The sequence below is a fragment of the Nerophis lumbriciformis genome, linkage group LG19 (assembly GCF_033978685.3).
Source record: "Nerophis lumbriciformis linkage group LG19, RoL_Nlum_v2.1, whole genome shotgun sequence".
NCBI classification, from domain to species: Eukaryota; Metazoa; Chordata; class Actinopteri; order Syngnathiformes; family Syngnathidae; genus Nerophis; species Nerophis lumbriciformis.
This window is the reverse complement of record NC_084566.2, coordinates 7,001,867-7,021,624: the sequence shown is the minus strand read 5'-3', so window position 1 is coordinate 7,021,624 and position 19,758 is coordinate 7,001,867. Positions and strand designations below refer to the sequence as shown.

At 38.6% G+C, this 19,758-nt stretch overlaps 1 protein-coding gene across 2 annotated transcripts in view; it reads left to right on the top strand.

Moving 5' to 3' along the window:
- The window catches only part of LOC133619051 (uncharacterized), a 10,081-nt gene extending 1,802 nt beyond the window's left edge, over positions 1–8,279 (top strand). Inside the window, exons 3-4 of one of the 2 annotated variants that reach the window (XM_061979913.2) lie at positions 5,389–5,814; positions 7,525–8,279. In XM_061979913.2, coding sequence (XP_061835897.1) covers positions 5,427–5,814; positions 7,525–7,646 — 510 coding nt within the window. In that variant the 5' untranslated portion in view covers positions 5,389–5,426 and the 3' untranslated portion in view covers positions 7,647–8,279. Of the gene's footprint in view, positions 1–5,388 lie in introns of both variants that reach the window. The other variant, XM_061979911.2, reaches the window with a different exon arrangement.
- The last annotated feature ends 11,479 nt before the right edge of the window (positions 8,280–19,758 follow it).

Genomic DNA, 19,758 nt, shown 5'->3' with positions numbered 1-19,758 from the left:
TATGGGAGCCGCGCTGAGCGCACCTCCAAGCGCGTCTCGCTGCCGGCGACGGCCGGGTATATGGGCCCGACGCTCCAGCGCCATCCATTTTCAGGGCTAGTTGATCCGGCAGGTGGGTTGTTACACACTCCTTAGCGGGTTCCAACTTCCATGGCCACCGTCCTGCTGTCTATATCAACCAGGGTGAGCCCCACCCCTTTCGTGAGCGCACTGCGCGCGGAGTGACCCCTGTTACGCGCCCCCGGCCACGGGGGTGGCGGGCAGGTAAGCTGCTTACCTGCTGCGCGTGACGCCGGCCGCGGCGAAGGCGGACGAGGCGGGGTGTCGGTGCAGTGGGCGCGGTGGTGACCCTGGACGTGCGTCGGGCCCTTCTCGCGGATCGCCTCAGCTACGGCTCCCGGTGGGGCCCTCTCGGGGGAAGGGGCTTCGGTCCCGGACCCCGGCGAGGCGTCGGGGGCCTTCTCCGCTCCGTAAAAGTGTCCATCTCTTTTTTTTTTTCTTCTTCTGTTGTGGCATATGCAGCAGGTGCCTGCTCGTTTTTCGTATGTGGGTAACAACATTTAACTATGTATATATTGTAATGTTCCCAGGAACGTAGGCTCATAGACTTATTCGTTTGTCTCGTATTTATTGTAATAAGATGCAATGTAACCACACAACAGCTCCAATGTGCGTCTCCCCTCTTTCCCGGCAAAACTCGAACTAACACTTCCTGTCAACAACGTCACTTCCCTAACTTGCCCGGAAGTCCCGCCCCCCAGCCAAAGCCATTGGCTAACACCCCGTAGCTAGCCGCTACATCATATTTCCGAATTGGTTTAACTGCCACCCGCCTGAATCTATTTAAAATCAAATTTTTTTTAATTTCAATCGCCCGACCCGACCCGACCCGCTGATAAAATCTAATTTTTTAAAATTTCATCCGCCCGATTCGCGGATAATTCGCGGACTCCGCGGTTGTGCCCGCAAACCGCGCATCTCTAATACATATATATATATAATAAAATAAATATATATATATATATATATATATATATATATATAGCTAGAATTCACTGAAAGTCAAGTATTTCTTATATATATATATGAAATACTTGACTTGGTGAATTCTAGCTGTAAATATACTCCTCCCCTCTTAACCACACCCCCCCGATACACGCCCCCCCCCACCTCCCGAAATCGGAGGTCTCAAGGTTGGCAAGTATGGCTAGAATTCACTGAAATTCAAGTATTTCTTATATATATATATATATATATATATATATATATATATATATATATATATATATATATATATATATATATATATAAATAAAATAAATACTTGACTTTCAGTGAATTCTAGCTATGTGTATATATATATATATATATCAGTGACGTGCAGTCGGGGGAGGCAGGTGAGGCAGGGCCTCACGTGCCATCATGGAAAGAAAAAAAATGTAAAAAGAAACATTTTTTATTAAATTGTTATATGTATCCAGTGATTATACTATAAAGTTATTTTCTATTTAACTTCACCAGTTTTAGATTATTTTTATTCAAAATCGCAGAATTTTCACATTTGCCGTTCAAATACTGAGAAGAGACTTGCGGTGAGTCAGCAGCCAGTTGAGCCTCACCATGGATTGCGCATTGACTCGGCTAACTGCTGGCCTGCTGTGCAGTGAGACCGTATTGCTATATAACTATATTATAAATTTCCATAGTTTAGTTAGCTGAGGTATATAATGTACAGTGTATTTTGTCAACAACTGTATGCGTGCAACGTATTTCTTGTGCTGAGCAATCGTAAAACGGCTGCGAAGACGCACTGGGTGAGGCTCGCAGTAATCCCGCCTCATGGTGGTAGAGGGCGCTAGTGATCCCAGGGATCATTCTTGCAATTACTCGGCTGCAGAATAAGTTACAACAAGCTACAGTTAGCAGCGATGGTTTATTTTTTCCTCTCGCCTGGAATTTTAACATGGAGGATACATATCTAAAATAAAAAACAGTTTTCTAAACTGGACTTTCAATTGAAGCAGGAGGTAATAATTAAAGGAAGATCTCCATCGAGACAGAGAGACTTTTAAAACTGAAGAAAGATAAGGAAGACTTCTATAAACAAGTTATCAATGCTTTTGTTCAGAAGGAGCGGTGCATGGACTTCATTTATAAGTAAAGGTAAGACCATAATAACGTTTTTTTTTTAATTAAATGTGCTTTTTTGTGTGCTACAGTTTAAAGTTAAGTTAAAGTACCAATGATTGTCACACACTAGGTGTGGTGAAATGTGTCCTCTGCATTTGACCCATCCCCTTGTTCACCCCCTGGGAGGTGAGGGGAGCAGTTGGCAGCAGTGCCGCAGCGCCCGGGAATCATTTTTGGTGATTTAACCCCCAATTCCAACCCTTGATGCTGAGTGCCAAGCAGGGAAGAATGCTGGTATGAGCTTTTAAACATAACCCGTTAACTGCTGCCAATCAAATGGTGAATAACATACTCTTTAGGGTTCATATGTTTGTAAATCTGACTGTGATGAAGTCAGTGCCTCACCAGCCATCAACCTCACCGCACGTCACTGATATATATATATATATATATATATAAAAGAAATACTTGAATTTCAGTGTTCATTTATTTACACATATACACACACATAACACTCCTCTACTCATTGTTGTATTTGAAAGTGCAATGCTTTGCAGCCAGTAGCACAGCCTTTTGAAGGAGCATCGGTATGGGCAGCATCTGTGAAATGTAATTTGCAGGAAATTAGTGAGTTTAGGGTTGAATTGTCCATCCTCGTTCTATTCTCATTCACTCGTCGTCGCCATGACTGCCTCTTCTTCATTCTTCTGCTTTGTCTCCTTGTTGTGTGTGCAGTTGTGCACTCTCCAAAAGCAGTAGATGTTATAACGTGACTGGGCCGGCACGCTGTTTATATGAAGGAAAAGCGGACGTGACGATAGGCTGTCCTCACTCAGGTCCGCACGGACCTGGAGAGGGCGTGCCTTAAGTCTGTTTGGAAATCGGGAGAAATTCGGAAGAATGGTTGTCCCGGGACATTTTCGGGAGAGGCACTGAAATTTGTGAGTCTCCCGGAAAATTCGGGAGGGTTGGCAAGTATGGATATTTGAGACAATGCCACTATATTGATACATGCTTTTCCAAGTTTTCATCTGTTTTGTTGTTTAGAATAATGTTTAGAGCACCAGACAGTTCGACATGTCTGGGAACGCGACCGATGGATAAACCTTGAGATAACTTGACTAATCTTTTTTTTTGATAACATATCATTCCATTACACAGCTCGATTTTTTTGGGGCAGTACGGTGAAGCAGTGGTTAGCGCACATACCTCTCAGCGAGAAGGTCCTTGGTTCGATTCCTGGGCTCCCCAGAAAATGGATGGATGGAGTTTGATTTTTTGCTCATATCTGCTAGCGTACTAAGATAGTTTGCACTCTTTTTTCTGCACAGTCGCCATGTTGTTTGGTAGACCACCACTTTGTTTACTTTCGTTCAAAGGTCACATGACTGAATACAACCTATTGCCAGCAATCTCTTCCATTTGACTCAAACCTCGGTAACACTCGGCATCACACGGGGAAACACGCGTTCATGACCGCAGCATGGCAAGTTGCAATTTACGTGATTCTATCAAATCATCAACGCAAGGGAGACGGATGCACTTGAAAACAATGGAGAAGACAGTTTTGCCAAAATACAAACTTTGTGTAAATAGACATGTTCCTAGTTGCAATGGTATGAAAAAAACAGATCAAAAAAGCTGACAGAAATAATGAACTCTTTATATAAACTTCCCAGTCACAACTACTTTGCTGAAGAAGCACTGCCACAACAAATGTACACACAATCTGTAAGGCTGTTTAGCTGCAGTGGCAATATTGTCACCTGGGTGTTACTGGCTTACATTTTTCAGGGAAAATGGGTCTTCTAAAAATGCTGAGCTAAAAAAACACTATTGCTAAAAGTAAAATATTTTCAAGTCGCTGCTGATGGGTTTTTTTTTTGTCATGTCCAGCTTCTCAGGCAAATCATATTATTGATGTAGATGCCCATATCGGCTGTACAAATTTACTTTACAAAAGAGAAGTGTGGGATACTTCTCTTGTTGCCTTATTTGTATTTGACTTTATTAAATGTATTTATATTATCATTTGGTGCAGCCGGACCGGAGCAGGAGGGGATAGAAAGAGGATACAAGGAAGACAGAGGGGGAAATTGTGGGGACAAAAGGGGGATAAGACAGAGAGACAAAAACAACAACAACAATAGAGCAACATCAGCAAATATGATATGTACAAATATGATGGTAAAAGTGATAGCAAAGAAGCAGTTAGTGAAATAAATAATAATACAGAAATGACAATGAGCATTATTGCAATACAAATTGAGCAATACAAATACCAATAGAAATAGCACTATTGATAATGAACAATACCAATAATTTACCTCTATTATCAACAATACAGTTGTTCAAATGCAACAATACATATATGTAATGATACCTAGAGATACAAAAGAAAGCAGATAAATGGAGGGGAAGAAAGAGAAGCCAGCTATATTAACCTTGTAGATTGTTATAGTAAAAATAGGTGAAACTTTGTCAGTGTGCCATGTGTTACCCAGTTTATCATGCTGCTGATGTTTAAAATGTCCTCTTAAACCAGGAAATTGATTTTATATTTTGTGTTTTTGTTATTCGCTAAAGAATTTAGACTAGCTAAAGGTTTGTTTTTAAATAAGTTTTTTTTTTTAATGAAGATTGTTGATTAGACCTGTGTCGACTAGTCTGTGCAACCACTATTAAGTAATTATTAGTAGTCAAGGAGGCTTTGGAGCCGGTATTCGTTTACAGTAGAAGTTAGTTAAACATGACTCGTGTATGTCAGTAAACAGCTGGACAAGGCTTTAAGTTGTTTTTTAACATATTTTCTATAGGATACGTTAGACCACTAGCAACATATTGTTTTATTCAGCGCTAACGTTGTGGGTAATTTAGCGGCAAAAACATTTATCCTGTATCTATTGCTGCCGGTCATATGAGAATCAACATTTGCATTTTAAAATATTGGAAATCTCCTGAAAAATTTGTAAAAAAATATGTGATAAAAAAAAATAGCGAGGTAGCACAGTGGTCATATGTTTGAAAACGTCTTTAACTGTATTCAACCAATCAGCATTCCTCCCTCGCTGGGAGGAACTATAAACAGTTCATGTGGAACTAAATCTACCCAGATAGTTTTTGGTGGAAATACAGGGGGAACTTTATTTACCTGGGTAAATGTGAAAGTTCTTGCAGTGGAAAAAGCCCTAATGTCTCATGTAACTGAGCAAAGCTGCACTTTTCTAAAGCTTGTCTTTGTCTTCTTGTGTTCTGCAGACATCAGTGAAGACCATTTTTTTCCTGAACAGCGGGAGATGAAGCAACCACAGCCCCCCCACCTTAAAGAGGATGAGGAGGTACCATGGTGCCCCAACACTAAAGAGGAAGAGGAGGAGCCGCATCTCCCCCACATCAAAGAGGAACAAGAGGAACGCTGCATCAGTCAGGAGGGAGAGCGTTTTGAAGGGTTGGACGAGTTCCCAGTAATTTGTGTCATTGTGAAGAATGAAGAAGAGATCAAAGGTGAAAGTGAGGAGAGAGAGGTGGAGCCTCAAAGCAGTAGCTCAACTCAGCACATGACAAGAGAAGCTGATGGAGACCACTGTGAAGGAACTCAAGCAAACAACCTCCTAGCTCCACTATCAGAGAGTGAGGACACAACATCACACTCTTCTGACACTGATGATGAGAACTCTAAAGCGGGTATGACATGTCATAGTGACAACACACACTTTAAATGTGCTCACTGTGACAAAACCTTTAATTACCATTCTGATCTAAAAACACACATGCGAAAACACACAGGAGAGAAACCATTCAAATGCTCGGTTTGCGGGAGACGTTTCACTCGTAAAGGATCTTTGACAACACACATGAGAATACACACCGGAGAAAAACCATTCCTGTGCTCAGTTTGCGGGACGAGTTTCACACGCAAGGGAAATTTGACAACACACATGAGAACACACACAGGCGAGAAATCGTTCGTTTGCTCAGTTTGTGGGAAAAGTTTCACTCTCAAAGGAACATTGACAACACACATGAAAATACACACTGGTGAGAAACTTTTTAAATGCTCGAGCAGGAATGAAAGTTTTATTGAAAAAGGAAACCTTGCCAGGCACATGACAAAACACTCTGATAAACCTTTTTCTTGTTCAGTATGCAACAAAAGCTTCAGTGGACGAGGGATCCTTGTGACACACATGAGAATACACACCGGCGATAGACCATTCATATGCTCAGTTTGTGGCAAAGGCTTCACTCATAAAGGAAATTTGACAACACACACAAAAATACATACTGGAGAGAAACTGTTTAGCTGCTCAGTATGTGGTATAAGTTGTGTACAAAAAGTTCATTTAAAAGAACACATGAGAACGCACACAGGTGAGAAACCTTTCGTATGTTCAGTATGTGGTAAAAGTTACACCCAGAGAGGAACTTTGACCACACACATGAAAATACACAACGCTGTGAAACCTTTTTCATGTTCAAGCTGCAACGAACACTTTAGTGAAGAAAAAGACCTTGTAAGACACATGAGAATACACACTGGAGAAAATCAATTCATATGCTCCGTTTGCGGTAAAGGTTTCGGTCGGAAACCTCAGTTGAAAAGACACATGAGAATACACACGGGGGAAAAGCCTTTTTCGTGTTCAAGCTGCAATAAAAGTTTCAGTGAACGCACAAACCTTTTAACACACATGAGACTACACACTGGTGAGAAACCATTTATATGCTCAATTTGTGGTAAAAGTTTCATTCAGAAAATAAGTTTGACAACACACACAAGACTTTTTCATGTTCAAGCTGCAGCAAAAGCATCAGTGATCTAGAATCCTTGTGATACACATGAGTGCACACTGGTGAGAAAGTGTTGAGTTGCACATAGGGATGGGCGACATGGCCCCAAATATATAGCATGATATATTGCAGCCCTTTGCAAGGACGCTCGGTAGGAAGTTTTGTTTGAAAAACAATACAATGGCATGTACAACAGACAATTACATTCATGAAATAATTGAATGATATTATTCTGCATTTACATCGGGAACTAGACTTGTGTGGGCGTGTACCAATACGGAACTGTCATTGCTGGTTATCTTGCCCACGGACGTTTTTGAGTGACGGACCCAAGGCCAGAATTTACAGCAAGCTGTCTGTGTATTAGAAGGTAATGCTCCATGGTCCATAGAACAGAATGAAGTAAAACGTCAAATAAAGCATCAGCAGCTTCTCCATATTTTCACGGATAAATGTATGTCCTTTGGACATTTGTGGCTGCACGCCACGGAGGCTGGCTCTGACTTTGTGTGATGCTGACTGACCAGGTGGGCTGCTAACATGTTTTAATGATTAGTTTCTCTGATTCGGTTGACCTCTTCTTCTGTTTCTTCTTCTTCTCAGAACTAACTCAGTTTTGGTGTTTGAAGGGCAGGATCGTGTCGATCCCTGGCTGTGGGCTGTGGACAAATACTATTTTAACTGGTGGCGGGGAGGCTTGGCACTCCAATTATACTTTCAACTAAAAGCATAACAAAAAGCTGAGAGACCGCTTGTATTGAAAAATACTCGCAAGTCGGGGTACTTGTAAGTTGGGGTTCCACTGCAGTTTGATTTTGCCCTTAAAGCCCTCCTGTGACCAGAAACGTATTTCCTGAATTTGTAATCAATAACCGGAAAAAATGATTTTGCCATACTGAAAAAAAAATACAGATTTTATCACTGTAGTATTGACCATATGGTGACACTGTACTTGGTAAAGTTACTGCCGCTATTTGTTTTTTCAAAAGCTCGAGCTTAGAAGTTAACATGGCTTCCAACTTTAGTGAAGCATTCGATGCCTTGTGAAAAACAAGGAGTGATGCTGCGTGCCTCAATGCCTCCTTGTGTGTGTGTCACTTTAAAAACTTGTGTCTTTTGACTGTGGAGCACCAACAAGAAGAGCTTCTTTTGGCACACAAGTGGAACTAAGGAAAAGGACAAATTCCGAAGTCTGCAATCATTTTGATCTAACGGCGGAAAATAAGGGAAATGTTGTTTTCCTGTTTACTATTCAGCTCATTATTGACTATAGTTAAACGCTTCATATTACCTTCTGTAAAAAAAAAAATCCAATATTTATGTTTGCCAACTATTAAACGTGCTTTTTGCAAACTTCATGCCATCCCTTGTGATCTTTGCCTTTCAGCAGTTGAGTTTGGTCCAGTTTTTGATGTTTGTAGTCTGTTTCTCTGGGCCTCCCTCGTCCTCTCCTCATCCATCTTGCCTTCTATCAGCTGTTTTCGAATACCTTCTATATTGATTATATGCTAAAAATATTTTAGTTATCGTGCTTAGTAGTAGTATATTACAAATTACCCTTTCTAAAATTTGGGTTATGTTTCGAAATCTAGTCCACAACACTTTAAACATTCTTCAACATAACCAAAGCTCAAATGCTTCTTATTTTGTTGATACATTTTTAGTTCAAGTGCATGTCTCGGAACCATACAGTAGGTTAGACCAGGTGTTATTAGTTTTGATCTGTTTTTGTATGATTTCCAGGCAATATAAATAATTTTAATTTCATTGTCAATTCTTACATTCTCAAAGTGCATCTGACCAAGATATATCTTATTTGATACTTGTTTTACATGTCTGCCATCTATTGTGAGGATTATTTGAGGAACGACTAGTTTTTTTGCTTACTATCATTGCTTTGTTTTTGTCACATTCATTTCCATTCCGTATGGTTTGTCTTTATCATTCACTAGAGTGAATACGGTAATTGTTGTAGGTGAGTTGTGTTCAGTGCTAACAAGAGTGGATCATCAGCATATCGTAGATTGTTTATGTTCAAATATCTTCTGTGCTTCTCTGAAAGTGTTTACTATAAACAGACTTGGTGACAAACAATACACACATTTGCCTTACTCCTTTTTATAAAATGAAAATGTTCTGTCATTCCCTAAACAGTTCTTATGACAGCTCATTGTTCCCAACTACTGTATGTAACGATTTGTAGCTCTTTCCCACATATGTCAATTACTTCAAGGCAGCATGATTGATGAAATTTCCAGTTTTTCACGTGGTCGGAAGTAACGTCATCAATGGAAGCAACCGGAATTAAAATGTTTGAGTTCTCTGTAAAGAGAACTTTCCAGCTGTGTCCTTGGCCTAAGATCAGCCGATCAGCTGCTACTGACGGTCCCTGACACAAGGCTGAAGATTAGAGGTGACAGAGCTTTCGCCGCTGCTGCTCCCAAACTCTGGAACAACTTACCTCTGAGTGTTAGACAGGCATCCTCTCTTCCTGTTTTTAAATCTCTCTTAAAAACATACTTTTATTCCATGGCTTTTAAGACTGAACGATATCTATCCTGCTATGGCGCCCCATAATACACCTGCTGTGAACCTGTTTTTATGTTTTTATGTTCGATTTATTTTAGTTATTTATTTTTTATCGTGCTCTGTTTGTGTTGTGTTGTGTTGTGTTTGCTCGTTTCTCTTGTGTTATCTTTTAACCTGCCCATTGTACAGCACTTTGGCTACCCCTGTGGTAAATTTTAAATGTGCTTTCTAAATAAAGTTGATTTGATTTGATTTGGCCAGTCTATAGGAGGCATATTTGGCTTGATCTAAAAGTTCGTAGACCGAAAAGGTCGCAAATAGAGGCGTTGGTAAATTGAGGTTCAGCTGTATGAGCGATAATAAAGTGGGCTGCTTTGCTTCGCAGCAGACCCATAACAAATGATCATTATTTATTGAGCAATAATAAAATAGGCTGCTTTGACAGGCCTATAATAAATATGAACATTATTTAAATAGGCTGCTTTGCTTCGCAGCAGGCCCATAACAAAGGATCATTATTTATGAGCAATAATAAAATAGGCTGCTTTACCAGGCCCAAAGTAAATATTGGCCACAATAAACTGCTTTGCTTTGCATCAGGCCCATAATTAACTTCAAAAGATGTGTGTGGGCGTGAGAGCACATCCATGTGACGTCACTGACACATAGTGACCAGTGACCACTACATATCCTTTTATTTATTCATCCATCTGGACAAGTCGCCACCTCATCGCAGGGCCAACACAGATAGACAGACAACATTCACACTCTAGGGCCAATTTAGTGTTGCCAATCAACCTATCCCCAGGTGCATGTCTTTGGAGGTGGGAGGAAGCTGGAGTACCCGGAGGGAACCCACACAGTCACAGGGAGAACTCTCTTTAAAAAATTAACGACCATGTATTCGATCGATTGCCGACTATGGGCAAAATCTGACATCAGATTTGACTCCGAAAATCCTTAGTCCGAGACAGTTCTAGTTTCATGTGTATGCGGCCCAGAGACATCTTCCAGCTTGTGTCGTTAGAGGAGTGAGGTGGATAGACATGCAGATGGCAATGATGACAGAATAACAAACAGAAGAAGCAAATAAGAAAAGATAGGGGTGAAACATTAGAAGCATGTTGCCTTCCAGCCACACTCGATGTGATGAAAATAGGTGAGAATGAATAGTTCAAAGTTATATATGAGGTAAATAAGCACATTTGGGAACTGAGGGTTAGACTTATATTTTCACCTCATATTTTACTTTGCTCAGTTCCTACTAGGTAACACAATAATCCAAAGCAAAGTTATACAATTTAATGTTTCTATCCTAACCTTAAATTGTTATCTAAATCCATCAAATTTGAAAGTTAAAGGGGAACATTATCACCAGACCTATGTAAGCGTCAATATATACCTTGATGTTGCAGAAAAAAGACCATATATTTTTTTAACCGATTTCCGAACTCTAAATGGGTGAATTTTGGTGAATTAAACGCCTTTCTGTTATTCGCTCTCGGAGCGATGACGTCACGTTGTGACGTCACATCGGGAAGCAATCTGCCATTTTCTCAAACACCGAGTCAAATCAGCTCTGTTATTTTCTGTTTTTTCGACTGTTTTCGGTACCTTAGAGACATCATGCCTCGTCGGTGTGTTGTCGGAGGGTGTAACAACACGAACAGGGACAGATTCAAGTTGCACCAGTGGCCCAAAGATGCCAAAGTGGCAAGAAATTGGACGTTTGTTCCGCACACTTTACCGACGAAAGCTATGCTACGACAGAGATGGCAAGAATGTGTGGATATCCTGCGACACTCAAAGCAGATGCATTTCCAACGATAAAGTCAAAGAAATCTGCCGCCAGACCCCCATTGAATCTGCCGGCGTGTGTGAGCAATTCAGGGACAAAGGACCTCGGTAGCACAGCAAGCAATGGCGGCAGTTTGTTCCCGCAGACGAGCGAGCTAAACCCCCTGGATGTCTTGGCTCACACCGTCCCTTATGCCACCGAAGATGATCAAGAGAAGAATATCGACCCTAGTTTCCCTGGCCTGCTGACATCAACTCCAAATCTGGACAGATCAGCTTTCAGGAAAAGAGAGCGGATGAGGGTATGTCTACAGAATATATTAATTGATGAAAACTGGGCTGTCTGCACTCTCAAAGTGCATGTTGTTGCCAAATGTATTTCATATGCTGTAAACCTAGTTCATAGTTGTTAGTTTCCTTTAATGCCAAACAAACACATACCAATCGTTGGTTAGAAGGCGATCGCCGAATTCGTCCTCGCTTTCTCCCGTGTCGCTGGCTGTCGTGTCGTTTTCGCTTGCATACGGTTCAAACCGATATGGCTCAATAGCTTCAGTTTCTTCTTCAATTTCGTTTTTGCTACCTGCCTCCACACTACAACCATCCGTTTCAATACATGCGTAATCTGTTGAATCGCTTAAGCCGCTGAAATCCGAGTCTGAATCCGAGCTAATGTCGCTATATCTTGCTGTTCTATGCGCCATGTTTGTTTGTGTTGGCATCACTATGTGACGTCACAGGAAAATGGACAGGTGTATATAACGATGGTTAAAATCAGGCACTTTGAAGCTTTTTTTAGGGATATTGTGTGATGCGTAAAATTTTGAAAAAAACTTTCAAAAATAAAATAAGCCACTGGGAACTGATTTTTAATGGTTTTAACCCTTCTGAAATTGTGATAATGTTCCCCTTTAAAGTTATAATTGAGTCACTGTGACTCTGAGCTGTTCAACGATGCCAACCTGCCACAAACAGCCAGCGGGTTTGTGTGGTTGGACATGAAGGGCCCTCAGATGACCACGTCAGTTGGATAAGATAATGCCACCTGCCCAAACCTTCTGCTCTAAAGGACCATGAAGCATCCACTTAGACAATGGAAACATTAATGATGTTTCCTGACATGTTAGACCTATCCTGCTGGTTGTTGGTTACTGAGATAAGTTATACCCTATGACAAGAATATTCGACTAATATGTTTTGGGGGTTCATATTTCCAGAAAGCTAAGGACTGGGGGGCCGAACTTCTCCCTTCACTATTAGACCAGAATAAATGATCTATTGTAGAGGCTCTCCGGAATAATACAGGACTATTTATTTAGTCAGAGTTACAGGATGATGTGTTTAAGGACCTTGTGCAAAAAAGCAAGTCAAAGAAAATCTCTATAATAGTGTTTTTAAGAACATTCTGCAAAAATGTGAGTCCCTCGCAAGTGTTTTGAACCGGACTCGCAGGCCACCAGTTAAATAGCCCAAAAGATGAAAAAGAGGACCTAAAATGGAAACTTGAGGAACATTACTAGTAGGTGTGCACAACATTTGATTAATTCTTATTCATCCCTATTCTAAATCGATTTCTCATTTTCAAAAATCAATTAAAATAAAAGATTATTAGGAATGCATTTTTAAAATACGTTTTCAGGCCAAATCCATGCAATCAGAATGAGCTTTTCTAAAATGTAAACTGTTTTGAAAAAGTTTCATTATAATTATTGCACAAAATAATACAACGTGGGAATCGGTTTGGATCCACAATTGTATTGAATCAAGAATCGATTCGGAATCTAATCGTCACCCAAGGAATTGGAATCGGATCGAATCGTGAGGGGCCAAAAGAGTCACACCCCTAACTACTAGTAGAAGTAAAGAAGTTGAACAAATGGCCGCATTTGAAGTAAACACTCTACAGCAGCACCTTAGTTACGTAAATCACGTTACGAAAAGAATGAACCTTAACGAAAAAAATGTTTAACTGTAAAAAAATAAGATGAGGATTGCCTCAATTATGTATATCACAAGTTTAGACCACTGGGTTCTATGTTTGCTAGCAAGATTAAACTGTCAATACAAGGATCTGCCAATGTGTTTACACTGGTCCAATATTCACAGGAGCACTCTAGTGTTTTTAGGAATTTGCTGCAAATATGTTTGTCTCCCAAATTGATGCATAAACAAATATTGGTGTTTACAAATCATATTATTGCCTTGCTGATGAACAAAACTATCACTTATGTGTATAATTGATGTATTTATGATATGATCATAGGATAACACTGAAGACTGCTAATGGTTATTCCAGGTGCCTCATGAGATGTGCATTTACTGATAGAACATGTCAAAAACTAGTGAGGCTCAAAAGACATGACGTATTCAGTGGATTGAATAAGGTGTACTTTTTGAGGCTCCGTCTCTCCCTCATAGAGTAGGAATCTTAGCATTGGTATTTAGCATATTGTATACACTCATGATCCAAAATTGAAGACAACTGTAATTGAAAAATTATTTACATTTTGCACCGTTGGATCTTAGGAAGCTTCTAAGTAGAGTTTCATAATGCAAAAAGGAGCTCAACAATTTGACCGTGTTCTAAAACAGTGGTCCCCAACCACCGGGCCGTGGCCCGGTACCGGTCCGTGGATCGATTGGTACCGTGCCGCACAAGAATTAAAAAAAATATATACCGGTATATATATTTTATTTTTATTTTTATTTGATTAAATCAACATAAAAACCACAAGATACACTTTCAATTAGTGCACCAACCCAAAAAACCTCCCTCCCCCATTCACACTCATTCGCACAAAAGGGTTGTTTCTTTCTGTTATTAATATCCTGGTTCCTACATTATATATCAATATAGATCAATACAGTCTGCAGGGATACAGTCCGTAAGCACACATGATTGTATTTTTTTATGACAAAAAAAATAATAATAATAACCCCCCCGGTCTTCTTTTCAAGCGTTGTCCGCAGTTACAAAAAGGTTGGGGACCACTGTTCTAAAAGACAACATTTTTTTTTGCCTTTGCCATCAACAGATCATGAAAGTGTGAGTGCCTGACAAAAATGGCATTGAATCCCAATTTATTAGAATACTTTGGCCTTTAAAAATACTTTTAAGCTTTTGATTAGCTGATGAAAAGCCTATTTTAGTTCAATGCTTGTTTGCAATAAATTCCTTACTGAAAGGTTTTGTTTGTTTCACTCCCATTTTTTTTTACATTTTTTTTTTTGCATTGAGAAACTTTTTTAGACCCAACATTGCAAAATATACATTCTCGCAATTTTTCAACTGGTCTTAAAAATTGACCAGGAATGTATTACTATATTTTTGTTTTTCAAAGAAAAATACTGCAGACCAAGAAATCTGTATTGCAGTCATGTAGTTGTAGCTCTGGTAAGTGTCAGGGGAGCCATCTATATGCAACATGTTCTATGTATCACTATGTTCTATGTATTTATATGCAACATGGTCTATGTAGCTCTATGTTCTATGTATCTCTATGCAACTTGTTCAATACATCGCTATGTATCTTTATGCAACATGTTGTATTTATCGCTATGTTCTATGTATCTCTATATAAACCTATGCTCTATGTATCTCTATGCAACATGGTCTATGTACAGTATATCTATGTCTATGTATCTCTATGTAACATGTACTATGTATCTATATGTACTATGTATCTCTATGCAACATGTCCTATGTATCACTGTGTTCTATGTATCCCTATGTTCTATGCATCTCCATGTAAATCTATGTTCTATGTATCTCTATGCAACATGGTCTATGTATCTCTGTCTATGTATCTTTATGCAACATGGTCTATGTATCTCTATGTTCTATGTATCTCCATGCAACATGTTCTATGTATCTCTATGTTCTATGTATTTCTATGCAACATGTACTATGTATCTCTATGTTCTATGTATCTCTATGCAACGTGATCAATGTATCGCTATGTTCTATGTATCTTTATGCAACATGTACTATGTATGGCTTTTTTCTATGTATATCTATGCAACATGGTCTATGTATCACTATGCAACATGTACTATGTATCTCTATGCAACATGTTCTATGTAAGTCTATGTTGTATGTATCTCTATGCAACATGTTCTATGTTCTATGTATATCTATGCAACATGTTCTATGTATCTCTATGTTCTATGTTTAGCTATGCAACATGTTCTATGTATCTCTATGTTCTATATATATCTGCAACATGTTCTATGTATTTCTATGTTCTATGTATCCCTATGCAACATGTTCAATGTATCTGAATGTACTATTTTTATCCCTATGTTCTATTTATCTCTATGTTCTATGTATCTCTATGTTCTATTTATCTCTATGTTCTATGTATCTCTATGTTCTATGTATCCCTATGCAACATGTTCTATGTATCTCTATGTTCTATGTTTAGCTATGCAACATGTTCTATGTATCTCTATGTTCTATATATATCTGCAACATGTTCTATGTATTTCTATGTTCTATGTATCTCTATGCAACATGTTCAATGTATCTGAATGTACTATTTTTATCTCTATGTTCTATTTATCTCTATGTATCTCTATGTTCTATTTATATCTATGTTCTATGTATCCCTATGCAACATGTTCAATGTATCTGAATGTACTATTTTTATCTCTATGTTCTATTTATCTCTATGTTCTATGTATTTCTATGTTCAATGTATCTCTATGTTCTATTTACTCTATGCAACATGTTCAATGTATCTCAATGTACTATGTAGCTCTATGTTCTATGTATATCTATGCAACATGTCTATGTATTTCTGTATTCCATGTATCTTTATGCAACATGTTCTATGAATATATATGCAACATGTTATATGTATTTCTGTATTCTATGTATCTCTATGCAACATGGTCTATGTACTCTATGCAACATGTTCTATGGTATAAATGGGAGGAAAGGGAGGTCTGACTCTGAGAGGTCACTTTCTTTGCAGCATGACTTGGAGTTTCCTCACAGAACAGAACAGAACATTGGAAGGATTTAAAGAAATTGTATTGATTTGTTTGTTTGCTTATGGATCAACTCTTTGGTTTTCTTCACACTTCAGCATTTCTTTAGCTGAGATTATTATGTGACGAAGAAACTGGAAAAAGGAAAACACTGCCTGCAAACTACAAATCAAACAAGGAATCTACTTTTTTATCAATGGATGGTTTCCTACTATTCATTACTACAAAGCACACATGCAATATGTTGAAGAACCTTTTAAAAGGAACGTGTTTTTACATTTGACTGCCGACCAGCTGAAGACGCTGAAGTCATGGGTCTCTGCACAGGCAAGGTCGCGGTCACCGTGGATCCCAATGCTCATATGTCGGGTGTGGACTGTGACAGCCAAGCAGCAGAGGGAGTTGAGAGCCCTGATGGGACCTCTGTTTATGAACAGGGCGTTCTTGTTAAAAGTAAAGATGAGAGAGAAGGAGGAATGGAGATGAAGAGTGCTGGGGCAACCAATCTTCATGGGAAAGGCTACCTAGAGCTGGGAGGAAACGGGGAAGTGGATGGGAAGTTACTCCAGACAGAAGGGAAAGATGAAGAAGACGACTTGATCACCTTCTTGGATAGCGAACTGAGTTTGATGAACGAGTTCCTGGAGTAGAGAGGAACAAAATATGAGAAGACAAACAGTAAAGTGTCTTCACAGAGTTGTTGAATCAGTTTTTATGTAAATTATTTTCCTTCTTGTCCCCAGGAGGCACAAGACATTGAAACAACGTTGATAACTTGTTGAATTAGGTCCTGACGTTGAGCAACTCAAACTTCATGTTGAAACAATGTGCTTTTTAACGACGTTTAATCAATGTTGGGTTCTAACAGAATGTTGGTCATTTCCCAACCAATATTCTACAAAACAAATACAAAGTTGAAACAACTTTTAGACGACGTTTATTCAATGTCAGGTTGTGACGTTGATTTGACCTTTCAAATTTGGTCATTTCCCAACCAACAACGTGGATCCAACGCTAGACATCAACGTTGTCTCAGTTTACAAATATTTGCAACATTGTTTCAAAGTCAATTTTAAAGGACATGCATGTTTAATCCACGTTGTATCAACGTCTTGTGCCTGCTGGGTAACCTGTGAGAACATCATTAAATTCAGACACGTTTAAAAACCTATTAACACATCCATCCATCCATTTTCTCTACAAAATGAATCTAATAACATGACAAAAATATGAAAAATGAAGTGCATCACACACATTTGTCAGCAATGAAATGTTTTTTCCCATACTGAGACAAAAAAGAGGATTTCCATGAAAAGTGTTTTATGTAATAAAAACCTACTAAAGAAGTTAGCATGCTAAGGTTGGCATAGATATATTCTAATTAGAGATGTCCGATAATATCGGCCTGACGATTTATCAGCCGATAAATGCTTTAAAATGTAACATCGGAAATCATCGGTAACGTTTTTTTTATTATCAGTATCGTTTTTTTGTTGTTGTTTTTTTTTGTTTTGTTTTTATTAAATCAACATAAAAAAAACAAGATACACTAAAAATTAGTGCACCAACCCAAAAAACCTCCCTCCCCCAATTTACACTCATTCACACAAAAGGGTTTCTGTTTTTAATATTCTGGTTCCTACATTATAGATCAATACAGTCTGCAAGGGATACAGTCCGTAAGCACACATGATTGTGCATGCTGCTGGTCCACTAATAATACTAACCTTTAACAGTTAATTTGACTAATTTTTTATTAATTACTAGTTTCGGGCGCGGCACCGCTGCTGCCCACTGCTCCCCTCACCTCCCAGGGGGTGAACAAGTGGATGGGTCAAATGCAGAGGGCAAATTTCACCACACCTAGTGTGTGTGTGACAATCATTGGTACTTTACTTTACTTTACTTTACTATGTAACTGTTTTTATATTGTTTTACTTTCTCTTTTATTTAAGAAAATGTTTTTAACTTATTTATCTTATTTTATTTTATTATTATTTTTAAAAAGGACCTTATCTTCACCATACCAATTGTCCAAATTAGGCATAATAATGTGTTAATTCCACGACTGTATATATCGGTATCGGTTGATATCGGTATCGGTTGATATCGGTATCGGTAATTAAAGAGTTGGACAATATCGGAATATCGGATACCGGCAAAAAGCCATTGTCGGACATCCCTAATTCTAATGTTATGTTAGCATACCTTACATTATGTCACTTATGTTAACAAAAGAAACGTTAGCATACTTGCAAGATGACGCCAAGTATCAAAATCCATGATTTTTAGGTTTACGCATATAAAAATAGCTCAATTGCTAGCATAAAACGAGAATATGCCAACATTAGCATATGAAGGATTTGCGTATTTTTAACGCTAACTACATATATTGCTAGCATACACATACACCTAATGAAGTGATGTATTGATATTCCCATTATATTTCTGAATCCTCACTTATTATATATGATTAGGTACTGCTGGGCCATCAGGGCAAGGGCAAGGGCAAGACCTTCTCTGGTAACATAAATCATGATCATAAATTGATAAAAGTCAATTTTATCTTTAATTTACTTTCCCTAAAATATATACAAGTATTCATCACCAGTGTTGCTGTTTTTACGTCAGAGCTTAAAGATTGTAAAAGCCAACAGGGGTAAAAGTTAGGACCACAGTCCAGATTGTGTGTGTGTGTGGGGGGGGGAGTAATATATGTTAGCTAACTAGACAATCAGATGGACAGTGGCTATACAGTATTATACAAGTCTAAATGTAGTCTAGCTTCAAGTAACAATATTCAAATACTAACATTGTTGGGTAAAACAGAATTTGGTTTTATTCTGAATCCAGTGAAACAGATCGGTGGTTTTAGCTGATATAAAGACTTTCAGGTGTTTATACAGTATATGTTTATGTTTAAGTATTTGGCAGACGCTTTTATCCAAAGCGACATACATAAAAAATACATATAAAACAATCACTGTAAACATTATCATTTAAGGGAAAAATGTAATACTAAATATCAATACAAAGTGTCAAGACAGAATAAACTCTCTGCTGCTGCAGCAACAGATACAGTCTATAGGTCTCTAAGATATATAGATATATAATGTATTCATACATTGTTTATGTAGGATATACGCATGTATATATGTAGCCGAGCTAAATTTTATTCTATTTTATTTTAATTTTGGTCATTTATTCACATCATTTTTTGTGGTGAACTTCCCCAAAAGTGTTTCTCATTGTAAATAGGTTCCACTCTATTATTTTCTATTACATACCTTTTTGTTTCCCTGGGGGGTGATTTGGCGTTGCACCTTTGTGACCAGCTTCAGTGAGCACTGACGCTCGGAGCTGGTAAGTCACGTTTATGTCTCTCTCCTTTTTTTTTTTATAAACTTTTTGGTTGTCGTTCTTAAAAGTGTTTTGTGGGAATGCGCACTGTCTTGTGACTTGTTGGTGGGCATGCGTGTTGAATTCCTGAATGTTGGTTGTTGAATTAGTGACAAAAAA